Source organism: Puma concolor, chromosome E2 (assembly GCF_028749965.1).
Source record: "Puma concolor isolate L17-30 chromosome E2, mPumCon1.1.hap2, whole genome shotgun sequence".
Taxonomy (NCBI): domain Eukaryota; kingdom Metazoa; phylum Chordata; class Mammalia; order Carnivora; family Felidae; genus Puma; species Puma concolor.
This window is the reverse complement of record NC_141681.1, coordinates 58,030,177-58,052,651: the sequence shown is the minus strand read 5'-3', so window position 1 is coordinate 58,052,651 and position 22,475 is coordinate 58,030,177. Positions and strand designations below refer to the sequence as shown.

At 39.0% G+C, this 22,475-nt stretch overlaps 1 protein-coding gene across 2 annotated transcripts in view; it reads right to left on the bottom strand.

The window, feature by feature from the left end:
• Positions 1-3,848: 3,848 nt before the first annotated feature.
• Positions 3,849-22,475, bottom strand: part of LOC112851108 (KRAB domain-containing protein 5-like) — a 57,097-nt gene continuing 38,470 nt past the window's right edge. Inside the window, exon 2 of one of the 2 annotated variants that reach the window (XM_086690613.1) lies at positions 3,849-7,931. In XM_086690613.1, coding sequence (XP_086546739.1) covers positions 7,704-7,931 — 228 coding nt within the window. In that variant the 3' untranslated portion in view covers positions 3,849-7,703. The other variant, XM_025914646.2, reaches the window with a different exon arrangement.

The following is a 22,475-nucleotide window of genomic DNA, read 5'->3' as shown; positions in this document are numbered from 1 at the left end:
GGTGCAAAGACACCCCGAGAATATGGAGGTGCAAAGGTGCCAGGATTAGGGAGGTGAAAAGGTACCCCAAAATAGAGAGGGGGTGCAGAGCCCCCAAAATAGAGAGGGAGAGGAAAAGGCCTAAAATAGAAATGGTGCAAAGGTGCTCAATACATAGGTATATGAAATAAACAAGATTAGATGTTCAGGGTGGACACACCCCCAATTTAGCCATATAGCAGAAAAGCTGTTTTCACAGGAGAATAGGACCAGGTTAGGTAAATTGGTGAATTAGACTATGGACTGCCGCACTACAGGCAAAGTAGCCCAGAGTAGAGATGGTTAATAAAAGAAAAGGTGCCCTATTAACCCTGAGGTTATTCCCATCTGCCTTATCCCCCAGGTTAGCTGAGATAAACAGGCACGGCGCCTCCTGTCTGCCATTAACAACCATCTGCCCATCTGCCCGGCACCAGGATTTTGTGTTATATTGACCCAAACCCCAAACACCATATATCTTCAACCCCCCCCTTCTCTCATGTCCCTAAGTTAATGTTCACAGTTTCTTTGTTTCTTTGTACACACCCATCACATTTGTAAGCCTTCTGATCTGAATAAATATGGGGCAAGGACCCTTATTCAGGGTGCTTGTCTTTTCCCGGACATTAGCCATCTCTCGCTTTAATCCTGTGTCCTCTCTTTTGCTGGCCAAAAGAGAACTTAGACTTAGAGTCTATGACACTAGCCCTGTGTCAGGCTCTGTGTTGATGGTATGGATCCCACTTGAGATTGTCTGTTAGAGTCGAAGTCCTAACCTGTACATCATTTGGTATTAAAAATGGATTCAAGAGAATTTACTAAGAAATGCTGACATACTGTATATACACAGTGTTCTTTTAATATATCCCATTATATAGAGAACCAGAGGTAATGCATTTATAAAGCAAGGAGTTTTTTTTACATTTGTTCTGATATAGACACATCACAAATGTCACATACCCAAGACTTTATGCATTTGGTCTTCACCTAAAAATATATACATAAGGAAAAATTCATGTCAAAACAATTGTTCCATATTAAAGGCACAGAGTAAAATTTAGAAATTTGCTGTCATGAACACACACATACACATTTAGTTTACTTTTATAATTTAAGGTTTATTTATGTATTTTGAGAGAGACAGAGACAGTGCAAGCTGGGGAGGGGTTGAAATGGAGAGAGAGAATCCCAAGCAGACTCTGTGCTGCCAGTGCAGAGCCCAATTAGGGCTCAAATGCTCAATACTGTGAGATCATGACCTGAGGTGAAACCAAGACTCAGACTCTTAACTGACTGAGCCACCCAGGAGCCACACAAAAGGTTTAAAAAGATTGAGCATATCAAAAAGTTAGCTTTAAAAACTATGATGGAAAATGCGAAATGTCTCTTGACAGTGGTGCTTTCATTTTCCAACGAGAGAAATACAGCATCTAGCTGGGAAGGACTCTTTTGGTAAATAACTTAGCATGTGATGACACCAGAGATATTTCTTAATTACTTGGTTAGTGTTTCATCATAAATTCATTTTCCTGAAGACCAGTCCTCTTCTGTTTATAACCGTTTTCAGAATCTGAGAGGCTTTCTTCTGTGCTTATAGTGTTTAAATTGTTTCTTGGCTAGCAATAGGGAACTGTTTCTGATCTAACTCCCCACATGTGAGGCTGCATGTCACACAACAGGCTAGTGTTCAGTAAGGACTGTAATAAAGGATGATCATTTTCCTTTGTAATACTGCATGGCCACAATACACTTTACAGTCAGGAAAAACACAGATTGCAGGTTTGTGGCAGAGATGTCTCTTCCTCTTAGAAATTCAAAATTCTTCACAGTGTTGCCAATGTAAATGCTTGATGTATTCTGTAGATGAAATTCTGAATGAAACCAAAGACAAAAGACATTAGCTCTTCTCATTAGACAATGGGAGAGTCAACACCACCCAGGAGCCATCCTAGAGGGAATACCATTCACAACACAAATAATGTAGTTGCTCTCTCAGGAGAATCATAGAAGAATCAGCCACTTAACCTTCAGAGCACTCTGGCAGGCTAAGTCCAGAGAAAACCAAGATACAAAATACAATCAACCATCTTCAGGGCGACATGTGCAGGAGGAAGATCACTCTAAGTATCACATTCATTCACAGCTCAAATCCATCAGGTAGTGCTGAACATTAAAACCCACTAGGAATAAAACAAACAAGCAAACAAACAAATAAAAACATTATAACAGGAAAAACAATGGAGAACCACCTTCCAACAATGTGGTGGGAATCATGTTTAACATACATGGAGGATATACTTGCAAGTATCTAAATAAATTCAAAATTGTACTAAGGATGATTTCAATGCTCAAGTGGCCTAAATGAGGACCCTTGAAATACTTAATCTGTGTACTTATGTACCACCTCCTTAGAGCCATCTAATCAGTTAGACAAATCTAGTGGGATACATATTTTGACTGCTACTTAGAAGATTTTAAAGAAAACACTGACAAGATAGTATCTACACAGGTAATGAATAAGGAACCTCCTGAAATAGTGACAGAAACTGAACTCAAAAATAACAACTCCTCTAGAAGGACTTCGTACTGCTCCAGCATCTTTTTATTCTTGAAATGGGATGCCAGGAAATAAGGTATTAAAGTCAAATTCTCTGTCAGAGAACAAGAATTCTTGTTGCCTTAAAAGTCCTTCTAGCTGAACTAGGAATCAAATTGACATAAGACAGATTGACAGGAGAAAATAAAATTTAATAGGTGTATGTACAAGAAATCCACACAAACATTGAAATTCCAGACTGTCTAGCAAGATAAGGTCCAAATATCATGGTGAACTAAGGAAAAAGGGGTGGGGGCCTGGGGCTTCAGAAGAAAGCAATGCACTTCACAGGTCGATCAGAAGAGCACATACTTGGTAATTAGATGTTTGTTCTACCTTACAGGTGAGTCAGTAGATAACTTTGGCTCTGTTAATAACTCTTTTTCTGGGAAGACTCTCCACCCCCAATTTAGACTCTTCTGTGTGGTGAAGAAAGGGGGGAAACGTGCTATTGAACCTGCAGGTTCTCAAATACCTTCATCTCAAATTATGTATAGGACAAAGTGGCCATTCTGGGTGTGAGGGAGCTGGAAATGTTGTCCTTAACCCCTTCCTTGCCACCATATGAGACTTCCTTGGGAGCTTCACATATTAAATGTTGACCTGATAGACTTTTTCATGTCATTGACCCAGCATTTTAGTACTGATGATAAATCAGTTTAGTCAAACTCGTTTTAGGAGGCCATGATGCAGGTATATTTTCAAAGTTCGCCCTGTGGTTCAAGTAATATTATTAAACGAGGCCTTTGTATGAAAACAAAAGAAGACAACTATGCTTAATGATTAAATCAACTGTTAAGCCAGTTTCTGACTTAGAGCAGCCAGCGGCACAGACGTCTAGATGTCAGACCCGAATCATCTTTAGATGCAGTGAAGGCAGGTAGGGGCAACCTGACAGACCTTCCTGGATTATACTTCAAATGCCCCTGGTAATGTTTTTAGTGGCCTATACAGGCACAGCATTCAGATTGTCTATACATGAGCTATTATGATGATTTCTTTTTTTTTTTTTTAATTTTTTTTCAACGTTTTTATTTATTTTTGGGACAGAGAGAGACAGAGCATGAACGGGGGAGGGGCAGAGAGAGAGGGAGACACAGAATCGGAAACAGGCTCCAGGCTCCGAGCCACCAGCCCAGAGCCCGACGCGGGGCTCGAACTCATAGACCGCGAGATCGTGACCTAGCTGAAGTCGGAGGCTTAACCGACTGCGCCACCCAGGCGCCCCTATGATGATTTCTTTACATCAAATCACTTACATTAAGTTTTTAGAGCTTCAGGGGGAAAAAAGGCAGTTTTAGTTCTTACATGACACCAAATCAGAAAGGTAGGAGAAAAGTCAGATTGTTGCTTTGGGGGCAGGGGCGCATGGGTGACAGTCCGTTAAGTGTGGGACTCTTGGTTTTGGGTTAGGTCATCGTCCCACAGTTCTTAGGATTGAGCCCAGCTTTGGGCTTTCCACTAACAGTGGGGATCTTGCTTGGGATTCTCCCTTGCCCTCTGTTTCTCCCCCTCCCTCACTTGTGCTCTCTCTCTCTCTCTAAAAATCAATGAACATTTAATAAAAATGTTACTCTCCGGAGTTCTAGCCAGCCATTAGAGAAACCAGGATCTGGTCCAGTTTATGATGATTAGTATTAAAATCCAGTATCTACAAATCTGTTATTGAAACATTTTTCTCTATAAACACTCACATTTTTACCAAGCAGAGCCAAATTAACACTAATTTAATTGTAAAGTGTGTTTTGAGAAAAAAAAAAAAAAACAACAACAACCTGACCTGCTTATTTTCATGAGTGCAACAAGAATACAGTTTTGATCAATAGACTCTTTAAAACCAAAAATTCCAGGGGCGCCTGGGTGGCTTGGTCAGTTAAGCGTCCGACTTTGGCTCAGGTCAGGATCTCACGGTCCATGAGTTTGAGCCCCGCGTTGGGCTCTGTGCTGACAGCTCAGAGCCTGGAGCCTGTTTCAGATTCTGTGTCTCCCTCTCTCTCTGCCCCTCCCCTGTTCATGCTCTGTCTCTCTCTGTCTCAAAAATAAATAAATGTTAAAAAAATTTTTTTAAACCAAAAATTCCAGCTTTCTTGGAATTTTTCATAAGAAATCACTAGATTGAACTTTTAATAACCTCTCAAGGGCAGAAGCCAAGCCTAATGCTTGCCACAAGACTTTGTCTGCAATACCTATAATTTGGGTGAATTCCTCTATTCTTGAGGTCCCCAAAATGTCCCAGGGTTATTGCAGCTAGTGTGAAATGAAATTCTTGATTCACCTGGTAAGGCTTCTGGGAACTCTGTAAGCAAAGTATCATGGTCATACTTTCAAGGGGGCTTTATTGGCTCCATAACATCCATCTCAGATTCTTATAGCTGTCTCCTCATATCTGAGTCTATTCAGGTCTTTCTCAGCTGTGACATTCTAGCCAAAGCCTTGGTTATAGAACAGTGTTCCCAATTGTGTCTTGTCATAACAAGAACAGATTCTTATTGAAATTATGCAAATGCATATATTGGCATGTTTGAATACCCATTGGCTTTACATCTCTCTCATCTCAACTAAGCAGCTAGTGAGGACACTCTCATCACAACACAGGCTCAGAAGAATTTTTGTGATGCTTATGTAGCTGGGAAAAAATGAAGAAAAATAGGACTGGAGATATGGAGATAACTAGGAAATAAAACAAGTAGAAGTTATTTTTCCTTATTATTTTTTTAATGTTTATTTATTTTTGAGAGAGACAGAGAGTGAGTGGGGGTGGGACAGAGAAACAGAGGGGGACACAGAATCTGAAGCAGGTTCCAGGCTCTGAGCTGTCAGCACAGAGCCTGATGTGGGACTTAAATCCACAAACTGTGAAATCATGACCCGAGCTGAAGTCGGATGCTTAACCGACTGAGCCACTCAGGCACCCTAGAAGTTATTTTTTCATATACATTCTCAGTTGTGCAACCTGAGACAGGTGTCTTCCTCCACATGTAGAATTAATTATGCTAATTCTTTACCTTGCATATTTTCTATGTCTTACCTGGGGCTACAATATCACTCTTACTGGAATTTGTTTCTCCTACTTATGAGGTATCTATTACACACCCAGCACTAGAATATGTGCATGTTCACTTCATACAAACATCAAATGAAGCCTCCCCCTTATGACTGGGGGCACATAACCTGTATTAGCTGCCATGGTGGAGTGCTTTAGAGTCCCTGGCTAAGTCCAGATTGGGCAATTCAAACTAAAACAGGTTTAGGTAAGCTCTGTGCCTTCTTTAAGGGACACACAGGAGAAAGCGTTTGGAGAAAGGAGACCTTGTTGCTCACAAGAGAGGATTGAAGATGTCTTTTCAGAAGTTACATTATCTTGTGATTCTGCAGGGGGTTGTCTAGGGAATACACTAGTGGGAGGGGTTGGTGTCATTCAAGGTTCTGCAAAACTCCTGGCTAGGTGCACCTGGGTGGCTCAGTAGGTTAAGCATCTGACTCTTGATCTCATAGTTCATGGGTTCGAGCTCTGTGTTGGGCTGTATGCTGATAGCAGAACCTGCTTAGGATTCTCTCCCACCTATTTCACCCCTCCCTCACTTGTGCTCTCTCTCTCTCTCTCTCAAAATAAATTAATAAACTTAAAAAAAGAGAAAAACTACTGGTTATGCAAAACGAATGCCAAATAGCAGTATCACTGAATACTTTAGCTAAAAGTTCAACAGTACCCCTATAAGAATCTGTAATGTATCCACAATAATATCACAGTATTCACAAAGAGGAGAAAATGGTACAATGGATAAGCAAAGGGAAAAATAATGACACATTATGTAAATCCTAAGGCCACCGAGAAAATGGATTACTAGGCATGTGCTAGCATTGCATTACCAAGTAAGTGATAGATTCCATCAGTTACCTACAACCTTAGAGAAAAGCAGATAGGTTAACATTGCTGGTGGGATAACACTTCATTCATTACACATCCATGTTAACACGTTAAAAATCATTATGTTGTATTACTTAAAATGTATTAACACATAAATGAATTATGCATTTCAAATCCAGTCTACTCAACAAGTCCTTGTTCACAATACAGAATACAAGTGTTCAAAAAGCATTCATGTGTTGACTTAATGATGTGGGAGTAGTGATTTCCATAAAGTTCAGGCCTGAGGTAATTCGTGAGAGATGTGGATGTATAATTATATGCCATTTGGGGGAAGAGTTAGCTAGGCTCTGGCTGCCATCTGTGAAGATGTCTTCATTGCAGCCACATCAACTCATGTGCTCTATTGCTGTTATAAAGATCTATCAGTTCACTGGACTGCCACCTCTTTTGCCTTTAAGACCATTGAATAAAACATTTTATTTCTAATATTCAGGCAGTTATTTAGTATTAATAAATGGAGAAGAATGGTGTTCTGAACACCTATTTCATGATAACTTATATCAATGTTAAAACCACAAGAGCATCTCCATTTAGATTTTCTTCATAGATTGTATATCATATTGTCCTTTATCTTCTGTGGAAAATTAGACACGCCTGAGTCCTGCCTAGTGAAGGAGGGCATCTCATATTTTGTTTACAGCAACAAGCAGCCACATGGTTTCACACACCGACCGGGAATAAATGAATATTCTGAAGTGATCTGAGAGTAGAAATACATTAATATTTGTTAGTCACAAATCCCAAATAGGGTCAATGTAAAAAAAAAACAAAACACATATTGAAATTAAATATACCTACGCAAAAATCCATCCACTAAATCTTTTGAAACATAATAGCATATCTGTTTTCTAAATGTTTAACTTTGTATTATTCCTTATAAGTATTTTGATAAAATGTCTGGAAAGAGTGACTGGTGTACTGCTTTCTACCTGATTTCTGTAACATTTATTGACATTTGGTGTTCAATTAAATACTTCTATAAGTGTGTCTTTCCAGTTTGTTTCTTTTATGCACTGTCTGGTGTTTGCTAAATTGTATATTTAAAATTAAATTAAGGTTTTTCCTCATTCATTACATTTCTAGGGTTTGCATCTAGTGTGTATTTTGTTAAATTGAGCAACAACTAAACTCCAGGTAAAGGCATGGCCACTTTACATTTCACACTTTGGCTCCTGTGTAATAATTAGAATGTTGAGTAAGTTTGTGACTTGCAGGAAGGGCTTGCACATTCTTTACATTTGTATGGTTTCTGTCCAATAGGAATTTTCTGACTTGGAGTAAGGGTTGTTTAGTCCCTAAACATTTTCCCACATTCTTTAAATTGGTAAGGTTTGCTCCAGCATGAATTCTGTGATAATGAGTACAGGTTGAACCGTGATTAAAGGCCTGGTCACATTCCTTGCATTTGTAAGGTTTCTCTCCACTGTGCATTCTGTGATGGTGAGTAAGTGTTGAGAGGTGGCTAAAGGCCTCACCACATTCCTTACATTGGTAAGGTTTTTCTCCAGTATGGATGCTGTGATGTCTAGGAAGGTAAGAGTGCCTGCTAAAGGCCTTGCCACATTGTTGACATTTGTCAAGTCTCTCTCTAATATGGATTTGCCCATGTCTATTTAGTGATAAGCAGTCCTTAAAGCTTTTACCACATTCTTCACATTTGTATGATTTCTCTCCAGCATGCATTTGCTGATGTTGAGATAGTGCCGAGTGCCAATGAAAGACTATGCCACATTCCTTGTAAGTGTACCTTTTCTCTCCAGTACCAATTGTCTCATGTGTATTTAGTCTTGGTGACTGACTGAACACGCTTCCAGATTTATAACATGTGTATGGGTTTTTCCCCTCACAAATCGTCTGATGATCACCAACACTGGAGGACTCCTTCAGATCTTTCCCACATGCATTATATTTATAAGGATTCTCTCCCATATTTGTACTCTTTAGTATAACAAGTTTTGAGCTTTGATAGAAGATTTCCTACATTCATTACATTCATAATGTTTCTCTGGAAAATGTGTTCATACATTTGTTAACATTTGAGCTCTGGTTAAATTTTATCTCAGATTCACTGCAATGAGCAATTCTATTTCCATTAAACATACTCTGGTAATTTTGTTGGGTCAACTTCTTTGTGATGTATTCCTCAAACTGATACCCCTTTGGGTCAACTTCTTTGAGATGTATTCTTCAAACTGATACCACTTAACACTTTCTTCTTCATTTCTAAATCTCTGATTTTTCAGAAATATTTGACTGAAAGGTCAATGCAATCCTATTTTCAAATTGGTTCAAATGCTTATTTTCAACATGGATGAGTAACATTCCAGGTTTTCCAAATTTTCTTTAGACAAATATTTATGTTTGAATATTTGATTTGAGTTTTTGGTTACTGAAACACACTGCTTTACAGAAGTAGCTGACTTAAAAGGGGAGGTTTTGCAAAAACCTTTATATCCTTTACCATTTTGGGCAGTGAGACTCTTCTTATGGACAGTTGTCTCTGTTTGGATAGGTTCATCAAGATATGTTTGATGCCCTTCACTCTCCCCAATATTGGCCCAGTCTATCATTAAGTGCAAATTCTCAAGGGTATTATATGTATATGTATCCACTGACACTTATTAGATAAGCTCTGGGTGCCATGTGAAGATACAGCTGAAAGATATCAAATAACAGGAAAGTAAAAATCATTCCACTTACTACTCTCAGATGAATGTAATGACAACTTCTATTATACAACCTTAAAATCAATCAGAAAATGTCAGCAAGGAGGCACCTGGGTTACTCAGTCGGTTAAGTGTCTGACTTCGGCTCAGATTATAATCTCAGGGTTTGTGAGTTCGAGCCTCACATCTGGCTCTGTGCTGACAGCTCAGAGCCTGGAGCTTGCTTCAGATTCTGTGTCTCCCTCTCCTCCATGGACACATAAACTTGCAAGTAATGAACTGACCATATACCCTAACAGATAACTCTGTAGTATTGCCATCCTAAAGCACAAATAATTTTCCTCTACCTCGAATAATCAGGAAAAGTACCAGACGAGCCCAAAATTAACACAGAAGGAAACTTAAAGCCAAAATCAACAAAATAGGATACAGTGAAAATAAGACCATAACAACCATCGGAAGATTTGGCTTTCAAAAAAGATCAACAAAACTGATAGACCTTTAATCATGTCAGAATGAAAGAAAAAAGAGCAACTAAAATCCCAAGTGAAGTGAAAGTAAACACAGTGTAACTGATACCACTGAAATAAAAATAATTATAAGAAGTGACAATGGATAATTATATGCCCACAAATTGATACCAATAGATAAGTATAAATTCCAAAGAAAGGTATAACCTACCTGAACTATATCACGAAGAAATTTTTTAAAAAAATCACTACTGCTGAATACTGTGTAAATTGAAAGAATAATAAAAGAAAACTGAACAAGGAAAAGTCCTAAGTCTGATGAATTCACTGGATAATTTGAACAAACATTTCATGAGAAAGTACTTCAAAAGTCCTCAAGCATTTCCAAGGAATGATGATAAAGGAAAATATCAAAATAGTCTCTGTGGTATCAGCATTACCAGGTTACCAAAGCCAAAGGAATACACTACAAATAATGAAGGCTACAAACTACTGAAAAAATTATCTTTGTTCACAGATGACATGATATATAGAAAACCCTAAAGAATCCTTATTTTTATTTTTTCTTTTATTATTTTTGTCATCACTTGTATTGTTTACTTCTGCTAAGTTGACTACTAGACTTTTGATTTTCAAATTTTCTTATACTATAAATGTTTCATTTAAGAAAAACTTTGAAATAAACAACATTATACCACAAGGAACTAGAAAAGGAAGACATTTAGCTGAAATTTAGTAGAGGAAGGAAATACCAAACAATATCTGAAATTATTTTACTTAGAAAGAAAAATCAGAAGTAAATTAAATAGAGACCAAACTAAAAAATATCATAACATTGAAAGTAATGCACAGTTTAACTAGAAAAATAACAAAATTGGCAATGCTTTAACTACATATGCAATTATATATTTACAAATCAAATAACTTAGAAAAGAAATCCATTTAATTCCCCAAAATGCACAAGTTACTGAGATTGAATTATGAACCTTAAACCCAAGAATTAAGAAATCTTTTTACACCCATAAGAAGAATGAAAGTTGAACTCAAAATAAAAAAAAATCTCTCAGCACAGAAAAGCCCAAGATCACATGCCTTCATTGGTCAATTCTGACTGACATTTAATAAAAATAATTAAATACAATCTTTCTCAAAATCCTCCAAATAGCAGAATAGAGGGAACACATTCAAAAATATTCTATGAGGCCAGCATCACCCTGACACCAAAGCAGGATAAACACAATACAAGAACAAAAAAGTCTGGTTTGTCTGATGTAAGTATTGCTACTCTGGCTTTGTTTTGACATCCAGTTGCATGACAAATGTTCCTCCATCACTGTCAATCTGTAGATGATTGTATTGTCTAAACTGAGTCTCTTGGGGCGCCTGGGTGGCGCAGTCGGTTAAGCGTCCGACTTCAGCCAGGTCACGATCTCGCGGTCCATGAGTTCGAGCCCCGCGTCGGGCTCTGGGCTGATGGCTTGGAGCCTGGAGCCTGTTTCCGATTCTGTGCCTCCCTCTCTCTCTGCCCCTCCCCCGTTCATGCTCTGTCTCTCTCTGTCCCAAAAATAAATAAATGTTGAAAAAAAAATTTTTTTTTTAAATAAAATAAAATAAACTGAGTCTCTTGTAGTCGCATATAGATTTTTTTTTTCAAATCCATTCTGATACTCCTGGATCTGGATGTCTGTTTCCTTCCAGGATTACAGAAGATTTTTACTATTATACCTTGAAATAAATACTCTGTCCCCTTTTCTCTCTCTTCTTCTTCTGGGACTTCTATGATATGAATATTATTACATTTGATAGAGTCTCTGAGTTCCCAAAGTCAATTATTTTGCATAATTCTTCTGTCTTTTGCTTAGATTCATTATTTTTCTTTAGTTTTTCTTTTAGCTTATAAAGTCATTCCTGTTTCTTACAACCTGCTGTTCACTGCATCAAGCCGATTTCCAATCTTTTTTTTCCTTTACTTAAAAAACATAGTTTTTATTTTGAGAGACAGAGAGAGGGAGAAAATCCTCATCAGGCTCCATGAAGTCACTACAAGGCCCAAGTCAGTGCTCTGTCACACAAATTGTGACATCATGACCTGAGCCAAAATCAAGTTGGGTGCTTGGGAATGCAAGCTGGTGCAGCCACTCTGGAGAACAGTATGGAGGTTCCTCAAAAAGTAAAAATAGAACTACCCTACGACCCAGCAATTGCACTACTAGGCATTTATCCACGGGATACAGGTGTGCTGTTTTGAAGGGACACATGCACCTCCATGTTTATAGCAGCACTATCAACAATAGCCAAAGTATGGAAAGAGCCCAAATGTCTCTCGATGGATGAATGGATAAAGAAGATGTGGTATATACATACGATGGAATATTACTTGGCAGTCAAAAAGGATGAAATCTTTCCATTTGCAACTACGTGGCTGGAACTGGAGGGTATTAAGCTAAGCGAAATTAGTCAGAGAAAGAAAAGTCATATGACTTCACTCATATGAGGACTTTAAGAGACAAAACAGATGAACGTAAGGGAAGAGAAACAAAAATAATATAAAAACAGCGAGGGGGACAAAACAGAAGAGATTCATAAATATGGAGAACAAACTGAGGGTCACTGGAGGGATTGTGGGAGGGGGGATGGGCTAAATGGGTAAGGGGCACTAAGGAATCTATTCCCAAAATCATTGTTGCACTATATGTTAATTCTGATGTAAATTTAAAATAATAAAAATAAAATTTAAAAATAAAAAATAAATTAAAAAATGAGAAAATCTTCAATAAACTATCACTTTGGAGATAAAAAAAAAAAAAAAGGTGGGTGCTTAACTGAGTGACCCAGCCAGGTATCCCTCAACCTTCTTCATTGCACTATTCATCTCTGTTGGATTTTTTTTTTTTTTTAACTGTGTCAGCTCTCTGGTAAGGTTCTCACTATTCTTTTCTCAACCCAGTGACTATCCTTATGAATATTGCCATAAGTTCTCCATCAAGCATGTTTCTCATAACTGTTTCCCGTATTTCTCTGGCCATGGCCATATCTTGTTCTTTTATTTTGGATAAATTCTTCCATCTTGGCATTTTGTCTAAGGCTCTACCCTCCTCTGTATGTTAGAAAAGACAGTTATGTCTCCTGCTCTGTCTTTTAGGACAGTGGCCTGCAGATGCTCTCCTTGACTGGTACAGACAGTATAGGATCCCTGGCCTGAACATGGTAAGTCATAGCTGGGTGATCTGTTGTCTGCTTGTGAATATAGACCTGACATAAACTCCAACAAAATTGAGGCACAACAGAACTGTGTGGTCAGATGTAGTATAGGCAGCAGCTTGTGTAGGTCTCCTGGGACAGGGGCAGACCTTGCTGGGACTGAGGCAAGCTCGACAGAAAAGGGCAGTCCCACCAGAGCATTGAGGGGTATGGCTTGGTATAAGCAAGGCAGACATCCAAAGTCCCTACAGAGCTACTTCCCTCAGGTGTCTCTGTGTTTATGCTGAGGGGCAGGGGAAAGAAGAAGTTCCAGCTAGGTGTTTAGTTCCAAAATATGCATCTCAATGAACGGTGCCTGTCAGTGAAGTGTCCCTACAGTAGTAAATAATTTCCCACCTTGTGTTCCCCAGGCATTCTTCAGATGGCTTTGTCCATGTTGATTGCCCCCAGGTGGTTTGTCTGCCTTCTTTCCAGAAGCAGCACAGTGTCCTTTTGGCTGTATCCCAGCCAAGTCTGCTGATCTTTAAAAGTCCAGGCTTTAAGATAGGCTAGCTTCAAGAGCTCACAAAATTCGGTCCTTCTCATTTTCCAAGTCAATGGTTTTGGGGAAATGTTCTCCTTACGCATTCCTGTGTGTGCTTCTGTCTCACGTGACCTTCACCTTGACCCAGGCTCCCTGCCCTCTGCAGCGCTGCAATCCTTTTCTCCTTAAATCAGGTCTCTGAACTTTCTACTTTCTTCCATGTGGCCTTTTCTCTCCCTTAAGTTGGGGAGTTTGTTCTGTCAGTCTTAGGCCCATTTCTGAGTATTTAGAATGATTTGTCAGTTATCAAGTCATGTTTGTCAGCTGCAAGGAGTCTCGGGTCCTACCGCACTACCATTTTTCTCTCTTCTGAAGAATACCTATATATAAACTTATTAAAACTCACACAAATTTTACATAGTTGGAGAATACAAACCCAACACATAAAAATTAGTTGTGTTTCTTTAAAAAAAAATTTTTTTTTTCAACGTTTATTTATTTTTGGGACAGAGAGAGACAGAGCATGAACGGGGGAGGGGCAGAGAGAGAGGGAGACACAGAATCGGAAACAGGCTCCAGGCTCCGAGCCATCAGCCCAGAGCCCGACGCGGGGCTCGAACTCACGGACCGCGAGATCGTGACCTGGCTGAAGTCGGACGCTTAACCGACTGCGCCACCCAGGCGCCCCTGAATTAGTTGTGTTTCTACACAACAAAGAACAATTCCCAAAATAAAGATGTAATACATTTACAGTAGCACGTCCAAATATAAAATGCTTACAATTTAACATATAGAGGTCAAGCCTGGTTTGATTAATGCTATAAAATATCGTGCAGGAATGGAAAGAAGAAACAAATGAAAGCACATCCATATTATTGGATTCGAATACTTAATATTATTGAACTGTCAGTAGTACTCAAAGGGCTTACTGATGTAATGCAATCTCTATCAAAATCCCAATGCCATTTTTGGCAGAAATATCAAAATCCATCCAAACTTTCACACGGATGTCACAGGGTAACATATATCCAGAATAATCCTGAAAATGAAGGACACCTTGGTGGCAATGCACTTCCTAATTTAAAGTATACTACAAAGCCATAGTTATCAACATATCCTACAGACATAAAGACAGGCATAGAATAATGGACAAGTGATGATGAGCTAGACGTATACTTCACCAATGTTAACGCATATGACAAAGAACTGAAGATCATGTTAAATTCATATTCTGACTTGGATTTCAGGTTGGGGTCTGAGTTTCCACATTTCTCACAAGCTTGTATGTGATGCTAACATACTCAACAGACACACTTAAATTCCAAGAAAGAAGAGGAAGAGGAAGAATTAGGAGAAGGAGAAGAATAAGAAGAAACAATAATAATCATGGATGACTTTGAACTTAAAGATAATTGTAGAAATTATAAGAACAGAAACAATTGTTCTTGAACATTTACTATACACTACTTAAAATTCTAACACATAAATTCACCCATGATCCACAGTAACCAATGAGAACATTAGAATTGTTTTTAATCTTTTAAAAGAATGTCCTGGCAAAACTTCACTAATAGAAGAGTCCTAGTTTTAGCCCAGATTGTCTGACTTTGAATTTGTCTAAGAGGAACACACAGACCACTATACAGAGGAAACGCTAAAAGAAGATTCAGCAGGTTTCAAAATAACAATGATAATGCAAGCATGATTAAACCACAGAAATGATCAACCAAAAGAGGGGAGTAAGGATACAACACAAAATGTAAAAAGTACAAAATGAATAAAAATAATAAATGTGATAGAATGAAAATTTTTTGGTCATTAAAACTAAGAAAAGTTTTCAGGGGCTTAAAATGTATAAATCTATTTGTGATGGAAGGTTTTTGTGTCCTGCAAACACACCACAGAGAAAAAAGACTCACATTGATATAACCAATGTAGCTATTGTTTGTGAATCCCCTAGGACATTGAAAGTTTTTTTGTCTCATTTATCTTTTCAGCTGAGTTATATTTTACCATTTTAAGACAGTTGAGTATATATGAGGCATGTTTATTTCTACTAGAACAGAGAAGTGATAAGGAACAGTATATCTGTGACATGAGTATAGAATCAAATGGAAACTTTCAGAAGCAAGGTCTGATTTACAATTTCCTCTTCAAACACTAGTATCTCCAGCAAACGTAGGAGACAGCGTTCATGTTCTAAAGGAGACTAAAAACAACGTGAAACAAAGAAGTGAATTTCCAGATTAAATGAGGTGAGTTAGGCACATCGTTCAGGAAATCCTCCCAAGGTATTTTGATATATGCGGAAAATATTAACCTTAATGTGGAGGGATACTACACAGAGTACAGAGAAGATAAAGCACATGGACCTGTAATGTTTCTCAGCGGTATCAGGTGCCTAACATTCTTGAGAGGACACATAATAACTGCTGTGAAATAAATGTCCAGAGCAGTAGGTAAGTACATTGCAATCTAAAAGTAAACATGAAAACATCTGTTTTATTCAAATATCAAGCCAAATAAAGTGCCCATATTCTGAAATGTGTAATAGTGCATTTCAGCTTTGTCTTTCATGTGTGATCAGAGGCTTCACAGGCTCATCTTTGTGTTCTCATCAGCTCAATCACAAAGTCTTGGTCCAGAGACTCTGACATGGGAGGTTAACTGATGTAGAAGAATAGTGGAACTCCAATCTCCCGTATGTGCCCTTCCCTCACTTAATAATGTCCTCCGGGGTTCCTGAAACCCTCTGGGATTTCTCCAGTGCAACACAGATGGACTGGGAGTATTAACAGAAGCACTAGTGCTCATGCTAACTAAGGTTCCTGTCCAATTTTTTCTGTCTACAGGATAATGTTCTTCTCTTATGACTCAGAGTGCCCAGAGCAAGGTATCTCTCCATGCAAACATTATTTATCCAGTAAGGTAGAAGAGGAACAGGCAGAATTCACTTAATGCCAGGGCTGAACCTATGGCTCCCTTACCTCATTTATCTCTCAGGTTTAATCAAAGAATGATAAAAATTGATTCCTCACTAAGTGGTAGAAAAATAGAAGGAAGAGGCAGGCACACCTTGAATGGGAACCAAGAGATTGAATCGAGTCCGCATGGAATCCAGCTTGAGTTCAGTCTAAGGCACTAACTGTATTTAAAACATGAAACTAGGAAGACCTGGGAAGATGACTGCGTAGGAGGACACGGGGCTTACCTCGTCCTGCTGATGGCTTAGATTCCACCCACATCTGCCTAAATAACTCAGAAAACCGCCAGAAGACTAGCAGAACAGACTCTCCAGAGCCAACCATAGACAAGAGGCCCACAGAAGAAGGGAGGAAGGGCAGATAGGTGGTGTGTATACACAGACTTGCAGGAGGGAACTGGGGCGGTGGAGGGACAGCCTGCTGGGCAAGGCAGAGGCCCCAAAGTCTGGCTTGCAAAAGCAGAGGGGCCGGACTCTGTGAGTTCTGACAGCCAGCGGGACTTAACATCTGGAATGTTAAAAGTCAACAGCTCTACTCTTGGAGAGCAGGGAGGATGAGAGGACACCGGGAGGGAGTGTTGTTCAGCCCTGGAAGATAGACCTCAGCTCAGCGGGGGAACAAAGGCGTTAGCAAGCACCATTTCCCTCTCCCATCCCTGAGCCGAAATTCCAAAGGGAACCAGTTCCCATCACCGAAATTCCTTGCACTGTGCAAACACCCAATGCTGTTCTTGTGTGGATCCATCCATCCTAGGGGCGTGCCTCCCTCCCGGTGCTGCAGGGCCCCTCTCGCAGGGGGCCACCCAAGGCAAAGCAAGCTAAGCCTACCTCTCCCGCCCGTGAACCTTGTAGATCTACCCCAGTTAATATGCCCTTGGACAGATTCCATTGAAGCAGCACCATAAGCCTGGCAGTGTGCAAGTAGCCCAGACAGGGGCCACACCACTCCACAGTGAGCCCTGCCCCTAGGAGAGGGGAAGACAAGGTACACACCAGTCTGACTGTGGCCCCAGCGATGGGGTGGTAGCAGACCTTGGGTCTGACTGTGGCCCCGCCCACCAACACAAATTACCTGGACAGCACAGGGGAAGTGCCCTGCAGTTTGGAGGTACCACAGGGACTACCCAAAATGATGAAACGGAAGAATTCTCTTCAAAACAATCTCCAGGAAGTAGCAACAGCTAATGAATTGATCAAAACCAATTTAAGCAATATAACAGAAGAAGAATTTAGAATAGTAGTCATAAAATTAATCACTGGGCTTGAAAAAAGCATAGAGGACAGCAGAGAATCTATTGCTACAGAGATCAAGGGACTAAGAAATAGTCATGAGGAATTTAAAAATGCTACAAATGTAGTGCAAAATACATGGAGGTGGCCATAGCACTGATTGAAGAGGCAGAGGAGAGAATAGGTGAATTAGAAGATAAAATTATGGAAAAAGAGGAAGCTGAGAAAAAGAGAGAGAAAAAAATCCGGGAGTATGAGGGGAGAATTAGAGAACTAAGTGATGCAATCAAAGGGAACAATATCTGCATCATAGGAATTCCAGAAGAAGAGAGAGAAAGGGGCTGAAGGTGTACTTGAACAAATCATAGCTGAGAACTTCCCTGATCTGGGGAAGGAAAAAGGCATTGAAATCCAAGAGGCACAGAGAACTCCCTTCAGATGTAACTTGAATCGATCTTTTGCACAACATATCACAGTGAAACTGGCAAAATACAAGGATAAAGAGAAAATTCTGAAAGCAGCTAGAGATAAACATGCTCTAACTTACAAAGGGAGACCCATAAGACTAGTGGCAGACCTATCTACTGAAACTTGGCAGGTCAGAAAGGAATGGCAGGAAATCTTTAAAGTGATGAACAGGAAAAATTTGCAACCTAGAATCCTTTACCCAGCAAGTCTGTCATTCAGAATAGAAGGAAAAATAAAGGTTTTCCCAAACAAAAGCTGAAGGAATTCATCACCACTAAACCAGCCCTACAAGAGATCCTAAGGGGGACTCTGTGAGTGAAATGTTGCAAGGACAACAAAGGACCAGAGATATCACTACAAGCATGAAACCTACAGACATCACAGTGACTCTAACCCATATCTTTCAATAATAACACTGAATTGTAAATGGACTAAATGCTCCAACCAAAAGACATTGGGTATCAGAATGGATAAAAAACCCAAGACCCATCTAATTGCTGTTTACAAGAGACTCATTTTAGACCTGAGGACACCTTCAGATTAAAAGTGAGGGGATGGGGGCGCCTGGGTGGCTCAGTTGGTTAAGCGTCCGACTTCAGCTCAGGCCACGATCTCACGGTCCGTGAGTTCGAGCCCCGCGTCGGGCTCTGGGCTGATGATGGCCCAGAGCCTGGAGCCTGCTTCCGATTCTGTGTCTCCCTCTCTCTCTGACCCTCCCCCGTTCATGCTCTGTCTCTGTCTCAAAAATAAATAAACGTTAAAAAAAAATTTAAAAAAAAAAAAAAAGTGAGGGGATGGAGAACTATCATGCTACTGGAAGTCAAAAGAAAGCCGGAGTACCCATACTTATATCAGACAAACTAGACTCTAAATGAAATGCTGTAACAAGAGATGAAGAAGGGCATTATATAATAATTACAGGGTCTATCCATCAGGAAGAGCTAACAATTATAAATGTCTATGAGCTGAATACAGGAGCCCCCAAATATATAAAACAAGTAATCACAAACATAAGCAACCTTATTGATAAGAATGTGGTAATTGCAGGGGACTTTAGTACTCCACTTACAACAATGGATAGATCATCTAGACACAGGATTAATAAAGAAACAAGGGCTCTGAATGATATATTGGATCAGATGGACTTGACAGATATATTTAGAACTCTGCATCCCAAACCAACAGAATATACTTTCTTCTCGAGTGTGCATGGAACATTCTGCAAGATAGATCACATACTGGGTCACAAAACAGTCCTTCATAAGTATAAAAGAATTGAGATCATACCATGCACACTTTCAGACCACAATGCTATGAAACTTGAAATCAACCACAGGGAAAAGTCTGGAAAACCTCCAAAAGCATGGAGGTTAAAAAACACCCTACTCAAGAATGAATGGGTCAACCAGACAATTAGAGAAGAAATTAAAAAATATATGGAAACAAATGAAAATGAAAATACAACAATCCAAATGCTTTGGGATGCAGCAAAGGGAGTCCTGAGAAGAAAATACATGGCAATCCAGCCCTATCTCAAGAAACAAGAAAAATCCCAAATAAAAAATCTAACAGCACACCTAAAGGAACTAGAAGCAGGACAGCAAAGATACCCCAAACCCAGCAGAAGAAGACAAATAAAGATCAGAGCAGAAATAAACAATATAGAATCCAAAAAATAGTAGAACACATCAATGAAACCAAGAGTGTTTGTTTTTTTTTTTGAAAAAATAGACAAAATTGATAAACCTCTAGCCAGGTGTCTCAAAAAGAAAAGGGAGATGACCCAAATAGATAAAATCATGAATGAAAATGGATTTATTACAACCAATCCCTCAGAAATACAAGCAATTATCAGGGAATACTATGAAAAATTATATGCCAACAAACTGGACAACCTGGAAGAAATGGACAAATTCCTAAGCACCCACACACTTCCAAAACTCAAACAGGAAGAAATAGAAAGTTTGAACAGACCCATAACCAGCGAAGAAATTGAATCAGTTATCAAAAATCTCCCAACAAATATGAGTCCAGGACTAGATGGCTCCTCTGGGGACTCAACCAGACATTTTTTTTTTCAACGTTTATTTATTTTTGGGACAGAGAGAGACAGAGCATGAATGGGGGAGGGGCAGAGAGAGAGGGAGACACAGAATCGGAAACAGGCTCCAGGCTCTGAGCCATCAGCCCAGAGCCTGACGCGGGGCTCGAACTCACGGACCACGAGATCGTGACCTGGCTGAAGTCGGACGCCTAACCAACTGCGCCACCCAAGCGCCCCTCAACCAGACATTTAAAGCAGAGATAATACCTATCCTTCTCAAGCTGTTCCAAAAAATATAAAGGGAAAGAAAACTTCCATACTTATTCTATGAAGCCAGCATTACTTTGATTCCTAAACCAGAGACCTAGCAAAAAAAGAGAACTCCAGGCCAATATCCCTGATGAATATGGATGCAAAAATTCTCAATAAGATACTAGCAAATCGAATTCAACAGCATATAAAAAGAATTATTCACCATGATCAAGTGGGATTCATTCCTGGGCTACAGGCCTGGTTCAACATTTGCAAATCAATCAATGTGATACATCACATTAATAAAAGAAAAGAACCATATGATCCTATCAATCGATGCAGAAAAAGCATTTGACAAAATTCAGCATCCTTTTTTTAATAAAAGCCCTCAAAAAAGTCGGGATAGAAGGAACATACTTAAACATCATAAAAGCCATTTATGAAAAGCCCACAGCTAACATCATCCTCAATGGGGAAAAACTGAGAGCTTTTTCCCTGAGATCAGGAACACGACAGGGATGTCCACTCTCACCGCTGTTGTTTAACATAGTGTTGGAAGTGCTAACAACAGCAGACAACAAAAGGAAATCAAAGGCATCAAAATTGGCAAAGATGAAGTCAATCTTTCGCTTTTTGCAGATGACATGATATTATACATGGAAAATCTGATAGACTCTACCAAAAGTCTGTAGAAGTGACACATGAATTCAGCAAAGTCGCAGTATACAAAATTAATGTATAGAAATCAGTTGCGTTCTTATACACTAACAATGAAGCAAAAGAAAGACAAATAAAGAAACTGATCCCACTCAAAATTGCACCAAGAATCATAAAATACCTAGGAATAAACCTAACCAAAGATGTAAAAGACCTGTATGCTGAAAACTATAGCACTTATATTTGCTTTTGACTGTAGGGGCTGTTATCTAGTGTGTTTGCTATTGGGTGGAGCTAGAGTTACTTCAGAACCCCGCAGCCAGCCTGGTTATACACAATGGATTCCAAGTCAGCAGTATCAAGAAATTATTCATCTACACTCTCAATAATCCTTCTTTGTTATCCTTCTTAATAACACCATAATGTCCCAGCAGTTACAAAAAGGAAGAAAAGATGTAATATATAAACTTTGGGAAAATTAAACTCAAATAATTTGTAGCTTAAGGCCACTGGGAAAAGAGATTATTAATGATATCATCCCTTTGTTTTAACAAGTACAAGTGATCGTTGAATATTCTAAGAGTTCAGTGCATGCACCACCCATGCAGTTGAAAATCTGTACAAAGTTGACTCCCCAGTACTTCATTTTAATAGTCTACTGTTGACAAGAAAACTTATCAAAAGTAGTCAATTAATATATATTTGATATATATAGGTGTTCGATATGTATTCTTACCAGAAAGGGCACTCAAGAATAGAAAATATTAAGAAAATCAAAAGGAAGAGAAAATACATTTATAGTACTAGAAGTTGGACCTACACCACAGTTCAAACCGATGTTTTACAAGGGTCAAGTGTACTTTGGGTTACTGTCTGTTTACCTGCAACCTTGATGAAGATGAGGCAGGCTAAGGTTGGTGTAGGATAACACTTCTTTTATTAAAAGTCAGTGTTAAGACATTAAAATCCATTCAGGGTTATTAATGAAAATATATGAATTTAAAATACACACTAAACAAACCACTGCAAAATCACTGTATGATCTTTGATCAAAATACCCATCACAATCTTTCAAGAACCATTCTTGTTCCTCTGATATAAGGATCTGTGAGTTATGCTTTCCGTGCTACTCAAACTGAGACTAATTATTGAGTAAAAGTAGACTTCCAAATTTTTACATACTTTTACAGAAGTTGTCTATACTTTCCTCAAATATCTTTGAAAATATCTTTATTTCAACAGTATAACTAATATTCTTGATTTGTAACAATTGCTATTATGAAGATATGCTCAGATTTTTATGAACTGCCACCATATTCTTTCTATAGAGCAACTGCCAAAACTATTTAAATTCAGAATGTTTCTCTCTCTTACTTTAATGGAAAGAATAGTGGCCTAAACACTTACTTCTTGGTGACTGATATCACTCTCATATG